The sequence below is a fragment of the Anas platyrhynchos genome, chromosome 2 (genome assembly GCF_047663525.1).
Source record: "Anas platyrhynchos isolate ZD024472 breed Pekin duck chromosome 2, IASCAAS_PekinDuck_T2T, whole genome shotgun sequence".
In the NCBI taxonomy this organism is placed as follows: Eukaryota; Metazoa; Chordata; class Aves; order Anseriformes; family Anatidae; genus Anas; species Anas platyrhynchos.
The window spans coordinates 45,426,025-45,452,464 of NC_092588.1; the positions used below are offsets into that span (position 1 = coordinate 45,426,025).

At 39.7% G+C, this 26,440-nt stretch overlaps 1 protein-coding gene across 5 annotated transcripts in view; it reads right to left on the reverse strand.

The window, feature by feature from the left end:
- Positions 1-26,440, reverse strand: part of NOL4 (nucleolar protein 4) — a 192,754-nt gene that overhangs the window by 8,658 nt on the left and 157,656 nt on the right. For all 5 annotated transcript variants that reach the window (XM_072034644.1, XM_072034643.1, XM_072034645.1 and 2 more), the window contains 2 exons: positions 5,400-5,580; positions 1,536-1,616 (listed from right to left, as the gene is read on the reverse strand). In XM_072034644.1, the coding sequence (XP_071890745.1) occupies positions 1,536-1,616; positions 5,400-5,580 (262 nt within the window). The remainder of the gene's footprint in view (positions 1-1,535; positions 1,617-5,399; positions 5,581-26,440) is intronic.

Genomic DNA, 26,440 nt, shown 5'->3' on the forward strand with positions numbered 1-26,440 from the left:
ACCTCATCACACACACACAGGATAAATGACTTGCATTCCCAATAACCTTTGGCTAAATTACTTTTGATGAAACGACTTCAGAAATATTCACCCTGCAGCTGACTTCAGGATGGAAAACTTCAGTTCAAATAATTAAAGTTTGGCAAAGTTATAAGAAAATAAGAATGCATAATGGGAAGAGTGGAAAAGACATAACAGCAATTTTCTCTTGCATGCCTCATGTTACCATCACAGAATCACAGAATCACAGAATTTCTAGGTTGGAAGAGACTTCGAGATCATTGAGTCCAACCTCTGACCTAATATGAAGGTTGCATTAGAAAACTGTCAAATTTGAGACATAGATGCCTGTGAATTCTCTCATCACTGTTATCAGTAACATCACCCTCTAAAAACTGTTACACCTGACCATCCCCTGCATTTCAGTACATGAATGCATACAGGCTTACTGAGGCACATGGGAATTGCATTGCACCCTGCACCCTGATACTGTAACCTCACAAAAGATAGTCTACATAACAACTTCAACCGCGATAAGTACCTGTTATTCCTACACAACTTCTCTGTTGCTTATACTAGTGTCAAAAGTACTCTCTTTGCATCTATGCCAATGTGGTGTGGCTTAAAGGGAAGGAACCACGTGGGTCTTATACCCCTCAGCATTCTGTGAGCAATGCTTGGCACAGCACATGCTTCTGTATAACCTTACACCTGATAAATTGTACAACCCCGTTCAGCACACAGTATGTTCTACTTTTCTCTAACCTTTCAACCCACCTAATGCACCTGTATCCCAGTGAACTGACAAGCCCTGTGGCAATTGCTTGCATCTCTGACCTAAATTGCACAAAAGAGCAGTGAAATAACTATTTCCTACTGCCATATGAAGCACTAGACTGAAGTGCTCAGCCATCCTCTCCCTGCCCCAGAGCAGCACAGCCATGCCGAACACTGAGGCTCATCAGCCTTCATCCTTCCTCTTCATCAGGGATGCACTGCACTGGCCAGCATGCATGCAGTTGCCCTGCTCATACAAACCTCTCTTGATCCTGCAGCTATACCAAAATAACTTCAGTTCTGGAGCACGACATGCTCTAGAAAGAAGTGAGGGATCAATGAGCAAAATTAACTGTGTGAACCAACATTTGTGCCAGGGATTGCAATTAATTCCACTGTTTATTAGTAACAAATAGTGACAGAGGTGAACTTGGACAATGCACCAGATATAGCGAGGGCTTCCCATTCTACAAAAGTCCTGCAACCTGGACTACTTGGCTGATGGGGTCGATTCCGCAGGACCTTGAAGAACCAGGAAGGCTGATTTGGACATGGGTAGACAGCGGAGAATAGCCCTCCTGGAGCAGCAGGGAGAGGTGGGCAGTGCAACAGGAGTCCAGCAGCTTCTGGCTGTGCAACGGGGACATTGGATGCAGTGTGTAGGCCTGCCTGTGGGAAAGGGGGCTGCAAGAACAGCCTGTCAGGGCTCAGGATTTGCTTGCAGTGTGAATTTATTGGGACTCACCGGGACGACTCACCTGAGTTGGAAGGGGACTGGACGTTTGTGGTGCCTGGGATGCAGTGCTGACTTGCGGCTGTGGTAGAGGGTGGCTGCAGATCTGTGTAGAGAAACGGAGACAGAACAGCTGCTTTGTCATGTCATGATACAAGGGAGTGTCTGGCACGGCTAGTCTGCCATTCAGTCTGAAACACAATCTCTCTTTTTACACACACAAAGGGAATGACTGACATTTCTGCCTAGAAAACCAGATGACAGCAGAGAAGGAACAGCCCCCAGATCGGCTCCAGGAGGCCCAGCAACAGCAGCAGTGTACACCCTCTTAGAGAAAATGAACCTCAGGAAACAAAGTGGCTGTGGAGAACCAGGCTCAGAAAAGCCAGCCCTGACAGCTGGTAGTAACCAGGAAAGGGTGGATGATGACTTGTTAGACAGAAACACCTGGGGTGATCCCATTTCTGCCAGGAGAGGCTCAGGCAGCAGCACGCAGGGACTCTGACAGCTCATGGTGGCAACAAGGGATTTTGCTCCCAGTAGAGCAGTCTGACACCTGTACTCATCCTCCTGCCCTTGGACTGGGCATCCCTCCAGGCTCATGCCAGGTATGGTGGAATGGGGCCAGCTGAAGCCTTTGCGGCTGGCTGGCGACTGGCAAGCAAATGTCATTTGCATTCACCCCATCCTGTGGCTTTTCTTTTCATCTCTGTAGCAGGAACTGCCTTAAAACAGGAACAGCCTTAAAAAATGAGAGCCATGGAAATCTACGCTTCTCAGTAAGCGGTTCTCCTTGAACATCTACAAGAGTCAAGGGCTACTTGCCACAGGCCTCTCCTCAGTCTGTGTACAGGCTGACAGAAGCTCTGTCAACCTATAGATTTCTTGCAGATGGTTTGAAGCTTTCAAGTTGAGCTGGCTTGGCCTAGATGGCAAAACACCTTAAACACCTTAATGCTTAAAGTCCAAGCCATTTCCTGCCTTTTTTTTTTTTTTTTTTTTTTTTTCTGACAATGAAGGAAGGGTCACTGTACAATCTGTTGCATTCTGCTTGCTCATATTGAGCAGTTGTATGAAGGCTCACCCCATACAGTTGTGTAAGGAAATAATTATGGTTCTGTAATTGCCATGGGGAAAGACAGACTGAGGAGGGAAGCCTGCAACAGCAGGCAGGCGCAGGGAGGTCCCCGAGCCAGGGCTACAAAACAGTTGGGTGAGCAGATAGCTAAGTATTTAAGATGGGATTGGAGTAGGAATGAAGTCTATAGGGGAGGAAATAACCAAATTAAATGAGTCACAGCATTTAAAACACACACATCAGCTGGATTACTAGATAAGAGAGCTATCGGACATGGTCATTATATTACTGTGGGGAAATGTCCAGAAATAAAAATTCAAATAGCAAGATTTAGCTGTCTTTTGCAACTTCTCTTCCTTTTTCCTGTCTTAACAGATATGTAAAACCAGACTGTATTTGTTTATACACACATTCTGACTGAGGTGTATATTTATCTTTACACTAGGTGAATATTTGTAAAGGTGATAAAAGCATTTGATGAGTTACTAAATTGAAAAGGAAATGCATTCTTAAAATCACTTCTTAGGTCCTGAAAACAATTCACAAAGAACTATTCCATGTATGTTTGGGACATGACTCCCTGAAACATAATAATGACTGCAAACAACTGCCCTGTGAGGTCTGTCAGGAGGGAAGTTGTCACCCCTCTCAACTGCAACTCCATCCACAAATGAACAAACAAATATCCAGGGACATGTCAGAGATGATGGTCAAATCCCTAGGAACTGGCACCCAAATCCTCCCATTTGTCCAACAGGGAAACCAGCTATTGGAACCAGAGCACTTTACACTCAGTAGCCCCGAGATAAACAGTTTAGCTACTGGTTGCTTTTGTGTCAATGAGACTAAGAAATTGATGGAGTTCCCATTCCAAAACTTCCATAAGGAACTTTGTGAAATGGCAGGTGGGTCACAAATCAGTGGCCAGCTAGATTGTTAGCATCACTAACTGTTTTCCAAATGTTAGCACATAGACTTTTGGCATCCTTTGGTTTCTTCACCCCAGCGGTAATATGCAGAGGAGTACAGTGCACTGCACAGCTACCCGGCTGCATTAGCTGTGCATCATCTGGTAGCTCTGGGATGACCACCGTTTGTGGTTACAAAACCCATCTTGAACATTAATCATGATGAAAGCATTAGAGTCCTCTGCATTAAAGATATGAAGAAAATGTTGCTTCTAATCAGAAAGCAAAACTAATTTGTGATGTCAAATTTGTACCTCATTTTCAAAAACTGAAGTTCATATTGAGGCACCATAAAATACTTTTGCCTAAATCTTACAGTCCACTGAAAAATAGAAGCTATGAAAATGTGTCCTGTTACAAAATGTTTGAAGGGAAGAACAAGGATACAAAAGAGTTGTGATTCCTTCACAGTTTAGGATTATGTAAAATGTGGCAATTCTGATGGCTTCTGCTGACAAACAAATCATATAGGAAGCTTAATCCTGCTCTTACTTGGATGGAAGAGCAAGCGCCAACTGTTTTCAGCAGGAACTGATTAGGACATTCTCTGACCACAGTGTAAAAGGCATTTTGAAAGTTCTTGTACATTTTCCCAGGAACAGAGATTTCCACAGCTGTCTTACTCTTATGAAAACATTTGATCAGAGATCATATTCAATATCTCAGATGTGTTTTTTGTGCACATGGAAACAATTGTAATCATCTCTTCGCATCAAAGAATTTTGAAAACTAAAATATTTTCTTTTTTTAAGCCTATAGAAAATTTTATGTAAGTCATTCACAGAGGTGAAGGTCACCAGTACACCATACACCACTAACGCATCCCAGGCTGCAGCCCTGGTAACATTCTGAAAATTGCTTAGCATGTTGAAAATTGAGGCTGTAGATGAACAACTATGGTCTTGCCAAAGCCAGTCCATGTACCTGTAGCATCACATTCCTCAAACAGTGAGGAATCAGCCAGGACAACAAGCCAGGGATTTCTCTGTCCTCTGAGACATTTTTTAAATACTGTTCTTGGAGGCAAGAGTCCCTCAGTTTTCCAGAGTAATCACGTTTCTCTGACAGACAGACAATAATACTCTTCTTATCAGAATAGGTAAACCATTTCCTTTGCTCTGAATTTGTGTGAAATCAGCAAGGGAGACCATTTCAAACAAATGTTACAATTAACATACATTTGTTTGTTTGCTAATATAAGAAAGGAGTATTGTTTAAACAAATGATCCTGTTTGTTTATGAGGTGTTTATTTTTGTTTTGTTTTGTTTTCAGATGGGCATATAACCTCATGGTGACACATAATTACTTGCACCATTTTTTAGCATAGGGTAGAAATAGATGTGCTGATTTCTCATTTAACACTTGTCATGCCAGATCCTTATCTGCAGTAAATTAAAGCATCCAGAGAGACCACATGAGAAACCCAGGCCAATTCATTTATTTCACAAAATATGGAGCTCAGTGTTTTCAAACTCCAGTCACAAAGATACTAATGGCTTCCTTTTGTGATCAGTATAGGAGATGACAATAATAACAGGGGATGTCCCCATAAAGTCATACAAATCTGATGAAGATCTAACCCAGCATTTTTATTTATTTTTTTACTCTTTGCTAGGGACTTCAGGTTTAATCTCACCCTATTATGAATTAGTCCCTTGAAACCAAAATTAGACTAGCATGCAGTGAACAACCATTTTGCTCAGCAGTCGCTGTTTGCAGGATTGTGTCCCTGCTCATTATCTGATAATATCGAACCCCTCAGACTAGCTTTCTGTACAGCAGGGGAAATGTACACATGAACACATATACACACAGGCATATTTTGTAAGGAAGGAAACTCACCACTGCTAGAAGCATCGTTGAGATTTAGCAGCCCACCTCCGAGCCCTCTGTAACTATGGTAACTGTAGGTCCCATTTCCATTGATGTACAACACCTCCTGTGTGCTGGAAACAGCTGATGTTGAGTAAGTGACCTGGGCTGGCTCCTGTTTGTACTGTTTGTCAGCTGGAGCAGCCTCATCCTGAAAAAACAATGAAAGGTTTTGAATTATTGTTACATTTTATCTTGCATGAGAGGGTCTTTTCCATTGTTAAGACTTCCCATCCGTTGCTTTCACAAAATTTTAGTACATGTCAATCAAGCACATACGTGTCTCTCATTGAATATCATCTGAACAAATACAATGTAAAAAAAAGCAATAAAAGATGTTTCCCGCAAATATGAGACATTTATTTATTTATTTATTTTTGTGCACCACTAGCCAATAATACTGTTTCTCAAAGGGGAAGAGGCATCCTCGCATCCTGAAGAGCTCACAGTCTCCTGCAAAATCCAACTCTTTGTTAGCATGGAAAAGGATAGAAAGAAGCCATTGCTTTCTGATGATGGGTGTGACTCTTCTGAGTCAAAGGACCATCTCTTTCTTTATAAAACAAAACAATACAGAATGCACCAACTCCTTTTCTTGATGTATCAGCCTCAAAAATGACAGAAGGAATGGAGGAACAGAATACAACCACATTTCCTATATTTGCAGAGGGCTGAATGAGCAACCATCCACATAAGGACAGTCCTTACCACACAAGTGGTAAGGATGTCTCTACAAATGTGGTTTGAAAGTATTTGTAGTCTCGTGTATAAACAGTGACTCTTTGTACACCATGAGTTCTTCTCATGCTCCCTATTTACTTCTTAGATGATTGTGTAATATCAAACAGGATTTAGCATAATGGCCCCACAACTTTCCCCTATAGAAAATCACATTTCAGAAGTGTATATCTCTCCATCTATGATTGCTGTATCTACTGCTGAGAGCACCACACCTCCACTCATGATCACAGAATGCCCCAGTAGCAACTTCACTTATGACACTGGGGGGCAGAAAGCATTGAAAAAAGGTTTGACGTGGTTTAGTATTTGGAAACAAGGAAAACAATCAGTGCATGACTGCTCAACCCACTGCGGGGATTTGAGTGCCAGAATTTCTCAGAATTTCTGATTTAGCTTGCAATTGAATTTGAACTTCTTTGTTTCTCTTGAACGTGTAGACTTTTTTTTTTTTTTTTTAGTAGGCCTGACTCTATTATGTGATGAAAATATATGTCAGTAGTTTCAAATAAAATAGTTGTGTAGATCATCAGTATTTATAAAATACAAGTAAGATTTTTTCAAAGACATTTTCAAAGTAGTCAACTAAACAATGATTTTTTAGTATCATCTCCCCTTTTTGTAAGATTCTGTATTACCTCTTTATTGTTGCTAAATATACCCAAGTTACAAAAAATCATAAAATATTACAAACCTTTATATATATATATAATAACAATACATATACCAACACAGAATGATCAAAGAGTTCAAACGGTGCCCAGACTGTGTCAAATTAAACGTTTGTGAAGTAGTTTTCCTGTTAGCATTAGTCAGTCCCATCTCTCAAATAAGATGCCACCAACTTTTCTGAGATGAAGATATCCCTGTCTCTTTTATTGGCTAAAAAGACTTGGGCTCAACTGAGATGACTCATGAAATGGAACATATATTATTAACAGAAACTTTTAATATTTAATACAGAATAGTGAGCCACCAGATAATTAATTCCATAAACAACCAGAATGGGGTCTGTTGAGCACTAATATGAGTGGAAGCTAAGCTCTGCATTTTTAAGAGAGATAGCCAAACTGGTCTCCTATGTATTTTCTTAAACAATAATAGACTTAAACAAAGAGCCAAAATCACAATGCCTTCTTTTTTTTTTTTTTTTTTTTTTTTTTTTTTTGGCCAGGAATTCAACTTTAACATTATTTACCTTTAATCTCCAAATGTCATTATAAAAGAAGAAGTATTATTTTCTATGAGAAAATATTTCTAAGCTATACAGTAAAGTTCTGCTTTCACAGCAAAGCTTAAATCATCATCCAAATCCTTGACTCTGTCAAGGCTGAGATGTCTTCTTATCTCCAAAACTAGACGACATTTCATGACGTAGACTCACTCAGGGCCTCATTTTATTGTCACAAATATCAGCAAGGGATTTTCACCAAATTTATCAAGGACTGGACAGTGTTCAAAGGGTACAATGCAAAAAGGACTAACTCCCAGAAGCTGGCAAAATACTTAGCTGTATGTACACTGACTGCCCCATCTTTTGCAAGAAATGTACTGATGTCTCCAGAAGAATCACTGTACAGCCACATAGTGCCAGCCCATGGCTCAGCAGAGTATCTGAGGCCCTGTTTCCTTATTCAACTGTCTGGGATCCACAGATTTGCTGGGCTCCAGAGGCCCTCTAGCCATTGAAATGAAAACACATCAGTGAGTTTATTGCAGAGCTGGTGCACTGAGCTCATAGCAGAGCACAGCAGAGTTGGGCCAGAGGGCACAGCATGGATGCAGCACATTGATGTGTGCCAGCCTGCGTGCTGGAGCATGTGGCTGAGGTAGGAGACCTGAGCGCCAGCTTCTTGTTGCAAGACACAGTGAAGAGGGGTCAAATTTGGGATGCAAGGTCTTTGCTAGCTGTGGCAAGGAAGGGACCTGAACTCAATGCTGCCATCTCCTAGCAACCAGGCTAAAAGCAAAATTGTGGTGGGAGTCATAGCTGAAGCTGTGCCACTCGTCGAGTGCAAAGAAATGCACAATTCATGGGCAGAGAGATAGCAAACAGAAAGGGAGCATGACTCAGTTCCCTTTCAGAAGCGTGCTTCCAGCCCTGCTCCCTTCCCTGTCAATACCTCTCATTCAGCATCTCCCTAGCACAAGCAGCTCTGAGACTGGGAGCCCAGGACTTTGTATCAAACCAGTCACAGCCCTGTGAAACACCACGACGTGCCCTGTGGTGGGGGCTTGGGGAGTAACCCTGGGGAAGGCGCTCCCTAGGGGCATGAAAACGGTTGAGCAGGATGCTGAGCATGGGACTGTTGGTTCTGCGTATGCTCTGATCTCCTGCCCAACTACAAGAGGTGCCTTCCTCTAAACATTGCATATATTTTTAAAGAGTGCCAATCACCTGTACTGAAATGTTGAATAAGGCACCATACATTTCAGACCTGAAATTTGGACCTTACCTAAGTGCTTAATTCAGTGCTTCATGATGTGTAAATGTAGAAGCAGGGTAGCATTTTGGACAACCTTTTTCTGAGCAGGCTCAGGTGTTAGCTCTAGCAGCAGGATGATGAACCATTAGCCTGGTAACAGAGGAGTTTAGGTGTCAACTCTCATACACTTCTCTGGGATTTAAGCATTTTTCAGGAATCTTATCTAATAAAAAGGCAAAAGTTTGTACTTTCTCCTTGTAGCCATGTTGATGATAAAGAAGCCAAGTTCTCTTTCTCTTGGGGAGGGAGAACATGAATATCATGTTCATTTTTGTATACCCTAGATTTATTCTGCACAGATTAACTCTCTTTCTTTTCATCTTAATTGCCTTTGCTTTTAAACTGTTGTAGAAATTAAACAGTGTTGTTCCAGAACTGAGATTTTTCAGTCATTCTGTGTTACTTGTTCAGCACTTTCTTTTGACAAATACTTTCCCCTTACATTACATTTGTATTAGAAAGGCTTAATAATTGATTTTAAGTTTGATTTTTATAAAATATTTAAATTCCATAATACTCAGCAACAATTAACTAACCTTTTATTAATATGTTTAACCTATCTAGAACACATATTGTTGCAATTCATAACAATTTTTAAAACCTTCCAAGTATTAACTAACCATTTTATAACTGTTTATAATTTACCTTTAATAAGGAGCATGAACAAGAAGCAGATAAAATATTTGTCCATCTAGAATTTGACTTATACCATCTTCATTTTGTATATGGCAATGGAAATAAGTCATCCTTCTAACAATATTTCTCTTCTGACTTTATTTTGAAGGAGAGGTAATTTAGGTCTTGAGCATACCATCTGGAAAATGATGGAAATTACAGAAATGCAAAAATACCTTTTAGGTACCAAAGCATGTGAAAGTGCAGTTATCTGTTCACTTGAAAAAGTGGCAGCATGAAGTACACACTGTGATCTACAACTTGGTATATATCAGCAATATCTATATTTTACTTTTGTGCCCAGGTCTGAACCAGGAGAACACTTTTTTTTTATTATTATTATTTTTTTGCTTAACAGAGTAAATAGATGCATTTATTTATTTATCATGGTAGTGATTAAATAATCTACTAAAGACGGTATATAGTCAGAAAAGGTTTAATGAACTATTACATAACCCATATACCAAGGAAACCCTACTCTGATGTATTCTGAGCAGCTAAGGAATAGTTTAAAAGAAATTACCCTCCACAACAATGCAGATGCTAGTGCAGAATGTCACTTTTGTGCTACAAAGAGCAAGACTCACTGGCAGCATCCCAGCCTCCCAGCCTATGCTAAAGGAGGTTATATAGGCATTTCTTTTCAAGAAATCTGTTCATTGTGGAAGCAACTCTAACAATGTCAACGCTCCCCCTCCCCCCCCCCCCCTTCACCACCAACAAAATAATAAAATAGTTATATCTTGTTAAAATAAGAAGCCCCAGGAAATCAATGCTGCTCAATGGGAATTTTGTTCCCATATATAGAGAAACATCAGAAATTCTGTGCACTCCCATCAAGAACAAACATTGCTGTTGCCTTGGCTGTTGCTCCACTGTTATCAATAAGCACATAATCACATGGACAATTCTGTCTGACCAAAAAGCTAAAAAAACTACAAGAATATAAATGGTAATATTCCAAATATGGCAGAAATGGTAACATGCATTTGACTTACTGCTTTCATGAAGCACATTGTCTACCAGATCAATAGATTAACAACTCCCAGAATACCAGCTTTTTAACTGCCCTATGTCAAGGTGATTTTTTTTTTTCCCACTCAGTTAGAAAAGAGAGAAACAAGGAAACACATTTTTGCCTCATGTTGCCTGACATTTCCTTTCTGAATATGCTAAAATGCCTAACGTGGATTGCTTTTTGTTCTTCTCAGTAAATGCTGCTCTTACAAGACGACTTTGAGGCTAGAAAAACTCAAATGCAGATTAGTCTTCAAACAGATAGGCAAGCCAAGGACCCTGTATTTGCATACAGTCGTCCATTTTTTCAGCGTAGGAAAATCAATTTATTAACGTGAAAAACAAAACAAAACAAAAGAAAACATGCTTTCATGTGCTTTATTTTTTTTTCCAACCTCAATACCTTGTAGTGTGGCTTTTGAAGAAAGTAGATAATGCTTCATATATTTTTTCCCATTTGGGCCACACCAATTTATTTCTGTGAATTTTGATTCAAAAGTGAAATAAACAGAAATATATGATAAAACTGTGCAGCACTTTTCAAAGCATACCCAATCAATCCTCACAATACTCTTGTTAGATGGGACTTTTATCACTGTTTTTCAGATGGTGAGATTCTGGCAACAAAGGCAACCTTAAGCTAGCATTACCTACCATGGAAATGCTTGAGTTCTGCAAGCATATCAATGTAAAGTACTTCTCTTTGTGTAACTTTTTTTTTTTTTTTTTTCAAACAATGTGAAGAAACTCCAAAGTTTAATCAAAGTTTAACCCTGCTGAAACTGCAGAGGCTGTGGAGCTGGGAGCTGCCTGCACATCTCAGCTGCTGCACAGAGAAGCAGCTGCCAGGTGAAGAGGCCTTCAGCATCCACCTGCATGAAGCAGGGCATTTGAAGGAGGGTGAGCCATGGGATTCCCATGCTGGGTCTGTGGGGCGGCCTCTTCATGGAGATCCAGAGACAGCTCCTGTTTCCCCATCTCACGACATGATACCTTGTGCACTGTCTCTTCAAAATTGTTTCTTACTGTGTCTTCCAAATGCCCAACTCCTCATCCCATCCTCCTTGTTTCTCCAGTTTCATTTTCTACCCTCCATCTCAGTCTTCTTGTTTTATAAAACCCTAATCACACCTTTTCAAACAAGTCTCTTGCTCCCTGATACCTGAGTAGCTTCAGCTACTCAAGTCCTTTCATTTCCTAGTTTGTATTTCATCAATGTCACATTCACTGATGGTCCCATCTGAGATTTTCTCTTCTTCCTGGGACTCCTTTCAGTCTCCTAGTCCTCTGTAGTGTCAAGACCAAACAGCATCCCAGCCTTTTTATGAAATGGTAAGTATATTTAAGAATCATACAACCCTTAAAGGACAAATTTTTCCTAATTCTTGAAAATGGATGGTTTTCTCTGAAAGAGTTCAATAGATGGGATACACAGAACAGTAAAACACAGAACCCCTGGGGGCTGAAGGTCATGAAGTTATTATCAAACTGCACACCTGGTACTATAATGGAAAGTGTCAGGTAATCTTAATAAATGATGATACTACCAATAGCTTTGATGACATATTGTTCTGACTGAACACCACAGCACCTTTTATTGGCTTTAAATGCATTAAATTAATTCTCTAGTCTTTGACACACCTTTTAATTTTATGACCAATATCCTGGAAGCCCAGACACCTAAACAGTATTTTGGCATATTGCAGTAGAGTAAATTTTCTTTCAACATGGCAATAAGGCTGTTGACTCACTGTACTTAGAAATGATGGAAATGACATTTCCATAATTGATGGATGTGTTTCTTTTAGTTTTGGTTTCCACTGCACATTCTCCCTGCCCTGAGTTGTTGGGGTTTGTGTTGGGATTACTGTCCACTAAATAAAACCTGCTCAAGACTAGGAATCCCTGAATAAGATTTAAGACACACACAGTTCACTGAGTTTAAAATCCAAATGAAGCTTCATGGTAGTCCTTTGCATTGGCTGACCTTCATATTTAAAGTACTGAATATTTATAGTCCTTTAAAAGAACAACAACTTTTTTTTTTTTTTAACATGTAGGAGGTCCTTTTACAACTGCGGTCTAAGCATGGAGGCAAAGAATGGCTTGTAGAAATAGGTAACACATTTTCCTAGGCCAAGAAAAGAACTTCTATGCCCAAAAGATGATCTATTAAAAGATATTACCTTTCCCAGAAGTCCTTATTTCTCTTATAGCACAACAAGGAAAAGCCAGATGTTCAGTTAAGTCATCACAGTTTCAGAATGTACAATGAGAAAATTGCTGCTACAGGTTTCCAGACACAGGTATCCCAATCAATTTGTGTGAAGAAAAGTTAATTCATGTAACTTGTTTACTATGTTGCATACCTCAAGACTATTTTGAGTAAAGTCCTAAAGTCCTTAGGGATATGGTTTAGTGGGGACTGTTAGTGTTAGGTTAGAGGTTGGACTCGATGATCTTGAGGTCTCTTCCAACCTAGAAATTCTGTGATTCTGTGAAAATTTCCAATCCACATATTTAGGTATTATTAATCCAAAATTAACATCTACCTGAAATTCAACTTACAGCTGAAACCTGAAAATTGAATTGCCAGAATCTTTATAGTCTGTTTAGGAAAATATTTAAAACACCCTGTATAGGTGTTTTATCTGAGGGGCAAAGTTATTCTCCAATGGTTTTCCAAGGCAGATACTTATGCTGAGTATTTCTTCACCTCTCAGGCTGGTCACAGTATTCTTTAAAATGACGCATCCACAGAGAGTCCTGTAACCTCTTGTCCAAAATCATCATGACAGATAGATTCAAAAAAATTACTGTGCCTCTGGACAGATTCCTTCCACTTTAAATCTAGTCATTCTTCATAAAAGACATTCCAGATCTTTGTCAGAGGATAAAGCAATAGAATTATAGATGAGGTCTAAGCACAGCCAGGAGAGAGACTCCAGGGTTTTTCCCCAGAAGTAGTGAGAATAAATTTATGGCTAAAATCAAACACAAAGACAAGTCCAAAAGTCCAAACAATCTCACAGGACTCGTGCCAGATATTCTTTATACTGGAAAGTGTTTTGACAATTCAGCAGTGGACTTACTGATGAAATCAAGAGGACTCTAGTTGCTGTTCTCATGCATGCACCCTATTTCTTCTCTTGAAAGGAACATCCTTCCATTTCCCATCCTCTGTATTCAAATCTAGATCATATTTTTCCTGTTTCATGCTTTCCTGAAAAAAAAAAACTGTTTTCTTCAGATAGTGAGGAAATACTGGATTAGTCTACTTAAGCTAAATCAGGTGTAATATAGAGTCCAGTTATGCACCTAAACCCCTTGTAATAGGAATAGGAATGGAGACGTGGGAACTTGAAAAGCACCTATCAAAATGCTAAGCTGGCTGCCAAAAGTTCAAGGATCTCCAAACTGTCCCCCTGAAGCAGGCCTTACTTCAAAGAAAGCAAAGCACCATGCTACAGTTGCAGATTAGAAGGGCATTAGGTTCCTTTTGCTTTTAGGTTATTAACACTAGAATGAACTGCCAGCATCAGGGCTGTCACCAGGCATCAAAACCGACACAAGACAGTGTTTGACAAGAAATGAAAGCTCGAGACTGACAAGGAAAAAGAAGATCAAAATAAAAAGGTGCTATTTTGTGGAAAAATCAACCCTAGTCTCCTTATTTCTGACAAAATGACACATTATTTGTAGACTGGAATGGGTATGTTAACCTTAAATAACAGGTTAGTGTTTTTGCACAGAAGCATTTGAGTCTGTTTTTTTTTTTCCACCACTGCTACTTCACCCACAGAACAGAAAACTTTTGGAAGAGGTGCTCAGACCGTTGCAAGGAATCATCAGAGAATCACTTTTATTGGAGCGATAGCAAAGCAGAGGGATCATTTTTCATAGCCTGTCAACTTTGGCCAGTTCGTTATCCACTGTGATAGCAGAAGAGCAACGCGAGCTTTCAGAGGTCACCTGTGCTGCTGGTTGAGTGTGGAAGCATGGACAAACTACTGTTAAAGTTTAGATAACTGTGATTCAAAGTCAGTGAGGAAAGAGAAACTGGGTTCTTCTAAAGGACCAGGTCTCTCCCTGTTCATACTGAGAAGAATAGCTTTTTCCCTCTTCTATGGTGCTTGAGATAAACTCACTGTTCTTTAGTGAAGATCTGGATAGCTGATTTTTTTCCATATTCTTTCCCCTGGACAGTGTCCTGCAAGACAGGACACTTCGTCTAGAGTGTTTTAATGTGTGAAAAAAAAGTCAGCTAATGGTTTATCAGCTAACAGTATTAATTGGAAATGGCTCAACATATAAAACAGGGGCTTAGTGTATAGCACACTGCAGCACATGCACAGCAATGACTTCCTCAGTTTAATTTTTAATAACATGTCCAGTGGTGACTAGCACCAGGTTACAAACATTTACAAATGTCTTAACAGGTGGAAATAGACTCAGCTTGATTACGTAAACTGCACTAATGCCTTTGAGTTTTGGCACAACTCCTCTATGTTCATGGTGTATTTCACAAAATACGTATGACATTTATCATGGTGGAAGTCCCATCTGTTTCAGTTCAGATGAAGGTACCATGTAAAGAGCAGGAGAGCCCTCAGAACTACAATTTTCTGCTTTTTGGAGGAAGATGAGAGAAGTGGAGGCATGTGGGGCTTTTGCTCCATCCCCATTTTACCAGCAGAGATAAGAGATTTGATAGGGCCCAGACCTCACAGATCTTTTTCTTCTCTTAGGACAGGCAGAAACAAAGGCAGATTCTCACTCTGTCCTGAAGCACAGCACAGCATGGATCTTGCCTTAGGCCTTATGATAAATTACCAATTTAAGTTTTGTTTTAACTGTTGACCTTGAGAATCACAATGTCCTTTATTCGAATCTCTGCATCAATTCTCAGCCAGCATTTTCCTGGAAAGTAAAAGCAGTTTTCCATAGGAGACTCCATCACAAAGTCATTCAGCCTGTCATGGAGGATAGGATTAGAAAGAATATGAAAGGATCTTTGCCTTCCTTGGGCCATCTCCCTCAATCTCACATCCTAAAATAGGTCAAGACATGGGACCAAGGGAGCAGGGCTTAAAGAGCAAGCTCCTAAGAGACCTCATTTGGTAAGTGCCTAATCCCAAATGTGAAGCACCATGGTCCAGGATGCCCCTGCTAAAATGAAATTAACTGAAAATCTGAAGAAAATAAAGGTAAAACTTCAGTGGAAATGAAGCACAGGTTTCTGACCAGAAAAAGAAATAATAATAATAAAAAAAATACATATTAATACCCTTCTGCATATCTCCTAGAGCCCTTTCAAAGCCAAATTCTTTGCAGCAGCTAGCTCCTTGCAGAAGATGACTACAGATCATTTTTGCTTATTCTCATTGACAAGCAGTACAAACACAGAAGCCTGAATACCTGACCTTTCTTCCAAACAGAAACAACATACACCACATGAAAACAATGTTGTCTTTTGCTATCCCACAAGCACTTTTGCCTGCAGGTAATGGTGTTGAAGGAATCAATGTGCTACTGAAACTGATGTATGATGACAAAGATGTAGCAGTATTTGCTGCTGACCCAGAAGGATGCAAACTGAGAGAAATCCCTCCTTTGCAGCAAACTCTTCTCATTCAGAACAAGCCTTGCCATGCCTCAGGCAACTCCACTTTTATGATCACAATCAAGATTTTTTTCTGTGTTTTTCATACTTGTGTGTATTGTCCTCAAGAAATTACCTCAGTGAAACCATTCACTAACAATTGACTTTTCCATTCCCCCTTGCCAACATGGCATTTTATGGAGATTATGATTGGCAGCATGTTCAGCCAGGATAGGTGAACATTACTTCACTCTGTGCAGGAGGACTGTGGCACCAGAGCACCAACAGAGAAAATTTTAAAACTCCTGAATCACATGTTGAGGGAACATGCAGGGGAAAGTGTGTGGGAGTAGTGGAGCAATGCTAGTGCCAGCTTTGCAGATTTATTACTACAATATCATCACGGTCAGCATAATTAAACCTCCCACTATAGGTCCCCTTGTCTGGTGCATTACAACTGATATCACTCCCACCACTGACAGCATATTTTCTTGACACAAAACAGCTTTCCCTACACCTGCTAGCTCTAGGGTATGGAAATGCAACTTCTCAAAAAGGTTTTATTGGAAAATTATGGGGTATGATTTGGACTTTTAGAGCTTTTTCCTATTTCTCTTCTGCCCTACACTTTCTTTTAATATTACATATATTAGTCTTTGTGACAGGGAGAATGGACCAAAGCACTTTCTATTAAATCCTAAATGAAATTCTTCTTTATTTAGAAACAGAAGTTGATAGCCTAGACATGAAGAGCTTGAAGTCAACACTGAATTAAGTTCCTCAGTTTCACCTAATTAAAAATATCTCTGTGTTCTGCCTTGAAAAGAAAACAACAACAAAAACCAGCCCACCAACCAAAAAAAAAAAAAAAAAAAAAAAGCACCCTGGAGATTCCAGCATATTGCCATATTTACAGTATGGTGTCTCTTCCACAGGTAAATTCTAGTGGAAGTTACAAATAGTTGTCTTACAAAAACATTTTTCTTGTCTTAAAACAGAGTGAACAATTGCTTTCCTGTATGCATTTAATGACTGGTTCTTGTTTTCAACAGTAGGCTCAGATATTTTGAAGTGCTGTGCCCTGTGGTTGACACATTTGATTGGTAACTACTCCATTTCAAATCTTCCTTAAAACCTGTACCATATGTTTTTGAAAACCAAAATTCTTTCTATTAATTGAGTGCACGATGCCTGTTTTTAAACACTGCCTCAGGTACATCTTGACTTTTACAGTTAAACAACAACAACAAAAAAGAAAATATCTTTTAAAAATCCGAGGTATCTTAAAAAATAACAAAAAACACTACCACCAAAAAAACAACCACCACACCCTGTCTCAAACTATTTAGTAGCAGGAAAATGCTTTGCTACTGAAGACCTACTCTAAATTTTTGACTGAACTTGGTGCATGTCCTTTGGCTTTAGTTCTGTGTTTTAAAAGAAGATTCAGAAGATAAGAAGTGATGCTTTGGGGTATGGCCTTTGATTCCACAGTCATCAACCACAGTTGGAAGAAACAAAGAAATGAACTTTGACCGGTCTTTGGAGGATGCACTGTCTGATTTGCTTCATTAATGGAGACAGTAAAACTAAAGCTTAATATGAAATACTATGAGTAATAAGCATGAAATTTGTGCACTGCAGTACAAATCTGTTCCCCAAATATTCTCATTTCAGGGGAGGATTCATCTGGCATGATGCCTGGGCTGCTGGCCACAGCCTGCCTGGCTGTCTTGCCCTGTGCCTAGCCTCTTTAGCATCTGGTGCTGCTCCCAGGCAATGCACTCAGTTCCTGCTCTCACAGCTTTTTTTTTTTTTTTTTTTTTTACCCTTGGAAAAATATGTTTCTAAATATAGTTTAGGGACATCAAGCCCGTTGTTGAATTACAAACATGTTCCTGCTACCAAACAGAAGCAGTCTGTGCATACATTTCCACATATATTTTCTGTGTGAAGAATTGCAGTGTTCTGAGGCATACAACTGAATCTATTGTGCAACTGATGCTTTGAATTTAGTAGTAATTTGTCATTGTTTGAAGTCTTCTAAATTTACTAATTCATTAAGCAAAACCAAAACACACTACCCTTCCCTTGAAAATAAGGGTTTGTACATACACACTGGTTTGCCCTGATTTCATTAAACTGGATCAAATTCTGTATGATAACAAGGATTTACTTCCAGAAAGACCAACCTCTCCCTGTGCTGTAAACAGGAGGGTGTGTGCAGTGAATTCATAAGCTAAACATGGAAAAGGAAAGGGAAAAAAAAAAAAAAGAAAAGAAAAAAAAAAAAAGATTTTTTAATGTATTTATCTCTATCCTAGAAACATCAGACAGACTAGAAAAAGCTTCACGTTTAATGTCATCTTGTCATGTGAAAGGGAGGGATAATTAAAAATCTCTATATTCCTGGCTTTCAACACGGGAACAGGAAGAACAAAAAGGCTGACTCCAAACCCTGCATCTTTGGGCCTGAAGAGGAAATACTTATATCTACATTTCCACTGGCTTTTCCTCTTCTGTCTCCTTGGCAGGAGACAAATATAGAAGACACAAGGAAGACAACTGTTTCAGTCCCTGTTCATTTGCATTCCACCTGCAGTACAAAAGTGAAAGGTTGTTTTAAAGTCACTGTCCAAAAACATCTTGACACTCCATTTCTGAGCTTTCGGTTTTACCAGCCTCCAAACCAGTACACTGACATTGGCATTAACTTTACTTCATACAGCAGCTCTGTGTGTTTAAAATGTTCTCTGAAGTCAGCAGCCTGAAATTCAACGATATATGCTAAGCACGAAGAGCCTGGAAAAATAAAGCTTTTTCTAATTTAATGATCTCTGTATCGAGGTGAAAAATTACCTGCTCACCTTAAGTCCTCAGTGTAAATCCAAGGCATGAAATTATTTGCAATTGCATGCCTTGCACATTATTCCTTTCCAATACATGTAGCAAATTTAACGTAGGTCATGCTGGAGTGTGGCAGGAGGGGATTGCCCTGTGATACTCAGCAGTCCCTTCCAGCTGCATCTGCTAATAGCACAACCCTATCCAGCACTGCTGAAATCAGGAATTTTGCCACTGACTTGAAAGGCAGCAGAATTTAAAATTACAATGCATACTGCTTATTTTCTTCCCCTTGACAATATGGCCAATGCATTGTGGGTAGGAAGCTGAGTTTCCCAATACTGGTACATAATTTGATCTCTTGACAATAATTCACATGCAGCTAAATGGTGCCTGCATAACATTTTGTGCCTCAGTGGTTAAAGCATATCATTTGCAACCACAAAAGCAAACCATAGACCAACTCAGAAGTAAAATAATCATTAGGTGGGGAAATGATGGAAGTGCACAAGGCCTGAAATGCAAACTGGCATGTGAGTATCCAAGGACGGCACAGTCTCCTTACTGATAATTTTGAACACAGATAAAATAAGTATTGAACTACAGAAATTAGTCCAGTCCCTATTAAATACCAAATCACAAGGAGATGCCTGAACACAAAATATTATTTATAAAGCTTTCATATGTTAAGAGTCATTGAACTCTGCAAGTTAAAGTGACTTTTGTCTTTTGTGTTTTTTAGGATTCCAGTTCCTATTTGTCTGCTTTATGTTAAGTGAACCGCCCATTTCCCTTTGCTCTTTTCTATTATCTAAGACTCTACAAGCGTCCCATTCTGAAGCAAAAATCACTCTGAGTTGGAATTTTTCAGGTCTTTTGGAAATAGACAGCAGAAAAAGGCCTGACCCCATCCCTCATCCCTCTGCAGTGCTGACATTTGTGGTCAGCATGGATGAAGCATCTTTTCTTTCCCATCCTCCAGAGCAAATTAGGCTCCATGAAACCCAAGAGGAAGAGTACCCTCCTCCATCTCTTAAAAGTATGTATAGCTGACATGCTCTTCCTGCATACTGAATAGCTGTGGCAAGGACTCAGTCTCCCTGAAACGAGACCACTTCCTCATGTTTGCTGAATTCGTGGCTTTCTGTCACAGAAGCACTGTCTTAAAGGGCGTTCTCCAGCTCTCCGCTAGGAGACATTTCTGCATAACTGCCTTTTCTGTAACCATTATTGTCCAATTTTGCCCTGGATATGAAAACAGACAATATAAATAACAGAACAAAGAGAGCATTTAAGAGTCCTACTATTTGTTTCTTCCTTCCTCTTAGGAGCGGCAGTATTCATTGATCAGGAAGGAGAACAACACACAGAGTGACACAAATGTATATCCTTCTTCCTTCTTTCCTGCTGTCTGAATTGTAATACAGGAAATAACTGCTCAGCGTCAAGATTTAGAAGCCATGAATTAGTGGCACAGCTGAAACACAAATTCTGTCTTCATATATAAAGGTTTAAAGGTCTTTTTTCCCCTCAATGCCAAAAACCAGATAGAGTAATCCTGAAATGGAAGTCCATTCAGGAACTCAGGAAAATGAAAGTCCATTCAGGAATTCAAAACCTGCAATTCAGGTTTTTAATTAGTTTCTTCCAAAACAGTTTTACAATTACCTGCAATTTGTCTACCAATAATTTCCTTCCCTCTTAATAGAGATACAAACTATTCCTGGTCTGCAACAGCCAGGTTTTTTTGTTGTTGTTAATAAAACTGTGCTTGAAGAGTCTTTTGTTAGGTCAACCCCCTTGTTACATACAGAGAAACAACACCAGAAAATGTATTGAGGCAGATCATTAACATCTCCTTACAAAGCTCAGTTTCTTGAAAAATGAACATTTAGGAATTAGATGTAAATGGAAGGAAACACAGTAGCTATGATCTCCAAGTGGCAGTATGTGTGTGCATTTATATTCAGATGTATTGTATTAGCACAGAACCTGCATCCAGTCTGCAACTGGCACTTGTATCAAGCTGCTCTATTCAGGTTGCTGCTATGACAACTATCGAGAGGCAAATGTCAGGTCAACTCCCAGCATATGTGTCTAGGCCATAATTGCATTGTCAGAAACCTAATAGCCACCTACTCCTACTCCTGTAACAGCTAAAAGCAATGTTGTTAAAATTACTAAATGTTGCAATAGTCTTAACCCCCTATTCATATGCTACTAAAGCATTGAAAAGTTTAGATTTGTCTTCCTTTTCTCCCCCAAACTAGAATAGGGAAGAAGAATGTGTTTAAAGGGCCTATTTACAAATTTATGCTCATTTATGTTTCAGTGTAAACCTGGGATCATTACACTTTCTCTTCCTTGAGGGCTAGATATTATCTTTTGCTCCACTATGATGATTATAGATTATTGATATTTAATTTGCCTGGCTATAAATCGCAGTGGGGGAGATCATAGCTGCCACCTTGCTGAGAAGTTTCTTCAAAACGCTTTTGGTGTTTATCATGTTATCAGCTACATTCTAAATAATTTCCTCATAACATAGTGCGTCACAGTGACTTGCTCTTATCAACATGAAGAGCTCAAATAATCAAAGATTCTTTTACTGAGTTTACCTTTTATAATTAAACTGGTAGCTTTCATAGGGCTCAGAAATATCACGTCACATTTATTCTAATCTTACTTATCCTCATTTAAAATATATTTTAACATATATATATATATATATATATATATCATGTTTATATTGAGGGAACTTTTTGAGATACCTCATAGGGAAGGAAATAATGAAAGCGGAGATAAAGATGAAGAAAGTAATATTGTTGCAATTGCAAAGTTGTCTTGCAGCTATCTCCAAATATGATCTGATATGAAGAATTAAAGTCTGCATATAACTGATTTGTTCAGAGGAAGGGAAATTGTTTCCCATGTGCACATGGAGATGTACACATGGCTTAATAGCCTCATTGTATTACCTCTCATTTGCCTTGTAGGTAGTGATAAAGAATTGTTAAATTAAATCAAACTAAACCACTTGTGTGTTTTACAAGAAAAGTACTATTCCATTTGCTCTGTGCACCAAAGGTACAAGGACATCACCTTTCATAGCCTATAAAGTTGTCTGACTTGTTATTTTCAGCTAGTGTCTGGAATGAAAGGAAACCGTACTCTTTAAATTTAGTTTTTAAAAAATTAAAACGCAGTAATTTTTTTCTTATCATGTATGTTCTATAAAGTAATGACTGTCAAGCATTCTGTGGAGAGCCTACTGTTTCAAAAAGCACAAGCTTCGGCTGAGAAATACCTTTGTTAGGATGGGAGATATGTAAGATAACTTATTTTCCTCTGAGCTTAAACTCTCTTTCATCTTAACTTGTAATTTGCTATGTAACTATAAAAGAATCATACATTGCATATCCTATTACCTAGGGCATAAGGATAAAAGTGTATGTAGCTCACTCCTTTAGATATCCAAAAAAGCTCTGCATGCTGTGGTAACCTTTCCATGACACCACTCACTGAAATGGAGGTCAAAACTGCTAGAATAACATGGACTCTCCTCTTTGAGGGGAGAACCCAGTCCATTGGTTTTGCAGTCAAATGTGACTGCTATTCTAGCTACAAATACAATAACGAATTCTTAAGGGTCCAGATTCCTAACTACTACAAATCGCCAATGAAGCTAGATCAGTTTTCTAAATGATCTGGCTATTTATCTATAAAGTCTATAAAAAGGCTCATACACTTCTAGAAACATAATGTTCTATGATTCAGTTGTTCTACTTTCTGCTATTTATCCTCCCTCCTTTCTCCCAGATGCTCACATTGTGTCTTGATCCCCAAAACCTTATTTCAGTTAGAAGGAAAATGCTCATTCATAAATTTTGCAGCATGACAGCACGTGATAAAAATCAGTTCTAAGGGACAAAACAATGAAACATAAGGCATTTGTAATAAAAAATAAAAAATAAAAACAAAACTACCAACCAACCACTTGTGTCCCATAAAAGTAAAGACATTTTTTTCCTTGCATTGTTCTATTTGCTTTTCCAAAGGAAAATTTCAACTTTTCATCATCCTTAGGAAAAATAAAAGAGCAGGTGCTTCTCACATGAACATATTAATTTTCATAAACTATTATTTGCTCTTAGATCTTCCCTTGAAGAATTTTCCTTGGTCTTTTTAATTTCAGAAAGAATTGTAACAAGGCTAATCCACCTGCACTTTTTTTTTTTTTTTTTTTTTCCACAGATTATCTGTATTGTGGTTACATGGCAAAGGCTTGGTGCTACGGTGCTGCAGAAGTGGCCTCTGTGGGCAGAGCCCAGCAGCTGCCCCATGTCAGATCAGAGCCAGCTCCAGCCAGCTCCAAAGGTACCTGCTGCTGGCCAGAGCTGAGCCAGGGAGCTATCCTGGGTGGGACTCTGGGATTTAAGAAAGGGAAAAAAACTGCTGTGCAACAGCAGCTGGGAGAGAGAGGGGTGAGAAGCAGCCCTGTAGACCCCAAGGTCAGTGCAGGTGCTCTGGGCACACAGCAGCAGTTCCCCTGCGGCCTGTGGAGAGGCCCCTGGTGGAGCAGGCTGTCCCCCTGCAGCCCATGGGTCCCACATGGAGCAGATCTCCACGCTGCAACCCCCCCATGGGTGGAGGAGCCCCCGGTGGAGCAGATGGATGTGGTCTGGAGGAGGCTGTGGCCCATGGAGAGCCCCCACAGGAGCAGGCCCCGGGCCGGAGCTGCAGCCCATGGAGAGGAGCCCACGCAGGAGCAGGGGATCTGGGGGGAGCTGCTGCCCACCCGTGGGGGACCCGTGCTGGAGCAGTTTGGTCCTGGGCGATGGACCCCATGGTATGGAGCCATGTGGGAGCAGTGCTTGGAGAGCTGCTGCCTGTGGGCAGCCCCCGCAGGCTCAGTTTGGGAAGGACGGCATCCCGTGGGAGGGACCCCAGGGGGAGCAGGGGCAGAGAAGTGAAGGAACAGTGGAGATGAAGCATCAGGGACTGACCGCAGCCCCCATTCCACCTTCCTCTGCACTGCTCGGGGAGAGGATGTAGAAGAGAGTGGATAGGGGGGGTGGTAGTTTTGGTAGTTTTAGTTTGCTTTTAATTTCTCACTGCTCTAAACTGTTAGTAATAGGCAATAGATTTTATTAATCTCCCTATGCTGAGTCTCTTTTGCCTGAGATGATAATCGTTGAGTGAGTCTACAACTTCCTCGTAAGGGGGTGTCGAGAGGCAGGAGACCTTTTCTCCATTAACACCAGTGACAGGACCCGCGGGAACGGGGTTAAGCTGAGGCAGGGGAAATTTAGGTTGCACACTGGAACAGGCTCCCCAGGGAAGTGGTCACTGCAGCGAGCCTGTCTGAATTTAAGAAGAGATTGGACTGTGCACTTAGTCACATGGTCTGAACTTTTGGGTAGATCTGTGCGGTGTCAAGAGTTGGACTTGATGATCCTTAAGGGTCCCTTCCAACTCAGGATATTCTATGATTCTATGATTCTATGATCTCTCTTTCCTTATTTCAACCCGCGAACCCTTTCCATTGTATTTTCTCCCACTTTCCCTTTGAGAAGGGCAAGTAAGAGGGTAGTTGTGTAGGAGCTCATCTGCCCAGCAAGGTAAAACCACCATAGTACCCTAGCCTGCTGTACACTGTCTTATGATGAGGTTTTATAAAAACTACATCATGGAAATAACTTTTCTGAAGAAGCAGAGACTGACAATGGTTAAACACTCAAAACAAAACTTCCATTTCTGTGACATGAAAGAGAGCCACAGAGCTGAGGCCTCTACAGCAGCAGTACATAGAAGAAGCATCACAATCTCTATTCACTGCCCAGTACAGTAATGTCAGGATGACTTTTTTCCAGGTTTTTCTATTTATTTAACAGCTCTCCTTTTGCCCAACCAAGACAATAGAAAGCACAAGAAACCATAAAGATTCAGATAATGCCTCTTCTATTTCTGACTAAAGCATGTAATAAAAGGTCATTCCAGTTATTGTTTCTACATGTTTGATTAAATGTGATATAAAAAAATAAAGCCCTCAAAATTCAAGACTGGAGTTACTGTTTTAGAATCTGGACTCTGCAGAGATGGTATGGAGAACAACACAAAAGCTCCCTATTGCCTTTGCATCCTCATTCTTCATATGAACGATGGAAAATCAACCAAATCCAGGCCAGTCTGTAGGCATTTCATATTTTGGCAGTAGCATCAGTAAGCCTCTACAAATTTCAATATATAAACCTATAAAATTAATGGAATGGAATTTAAATATTTTTAATATCAGGCAGAATTAAAAAGTGAAAGCAACAGAACTCTTCAGTCAAGTAATATATTTCAAATATGTAACTTCCAGCATGTAAGGTACAGGCCAATCAACAGAGCTTGATTTCAAGATAATGAAAATGCACTGAAGCTAAAGAGATCACTTGAGCAATATCTAACACAGCCAGGCAGCCAAAGCACTGTAGTACGAGCTGGTAAACACATTTATATTCCTTATCCAGAAGTCTCAGAAACTGACAATGCTTTTACTGTTAGTTTCAAAAACTATGGAAAGGTACTAATTTCCTTACAGACAAGATTACATTGTATGCAATTATGAAATAAATGGTTGTTATGAAAAAAAAAAAAAAATTGACAATAAGTAACTGATGCCAGTGAGACCAGCTTCCATACCTTATTTTCAAAATTGGATTTTTGCAGTCAGAGTCTTTGAGCTCTTAAAATTTTCCATTGTTTTGACTTTTAAGCTGGTTATTTTTGCTGAGCAATAATTCAGATATATTTTATTTATTCAAATCACTATTACTGTAGGCAAAGCCATATTTAGTTTGGAAAGTCATATTATTTTACTGGTGTACAGACTTGCCTTAGAGACCTACACACAGCATGCTCACAATTTCTTGTTACGAGACCATGTCATGCCAGGGAGAGGAGAAGAAACAAAGGAGAAGATGAAAGAGAAATAATAATAAAGAAAGAAAGGGATTTCAAGAAACTGATGAGGTTTTATCTTAATTTCTGGACTGGACATATGACTCGTTGTTCATAACACACAGACTCTAATCATCCTAGCACTGGCTAGGTGTCCCTAAGCTATCTGAGTGAGGCAAGGAATGGGAAAGTAGGCTGACACCAACCACCTTTGCTGGTGGAGGTGGCAGTGTTCAGTGGGGACACTGCAACTCTTTAAAACACATACCATTCACTCCATAGAACCCACAAGCCAGAGACAACATACCCGCAGCAGGCGCTTTTCAGCAGCATAAATACATAGACATATTCTGCATAGCTATAGGCAGGGACAGAGAATGAGAGAACAAACGTGTGAAAACACATGAGTGAACACACAAGGCAGTGTGACCAGGACCTTCTGATATCCACCCTGTTTTTTAAAAGGATCTGGCTGATCAAATTACTGAGATTCCTTGGAAAGTCCTCCATACATACACATTAGGTTTTCTATCTATATCTGTAAATGTACTTTTGCCACATTCTGAAAAATATATTTCAGAATATTACCCATAAAATATGTATGTATGTATGTTTGTACATCTTCGAAAGATGATGATGAGGATTCAAATTACATCTTGCTCTAAGGCAGATCTACCCCCTCTAGAGGAAAAATAAAAGGCAAT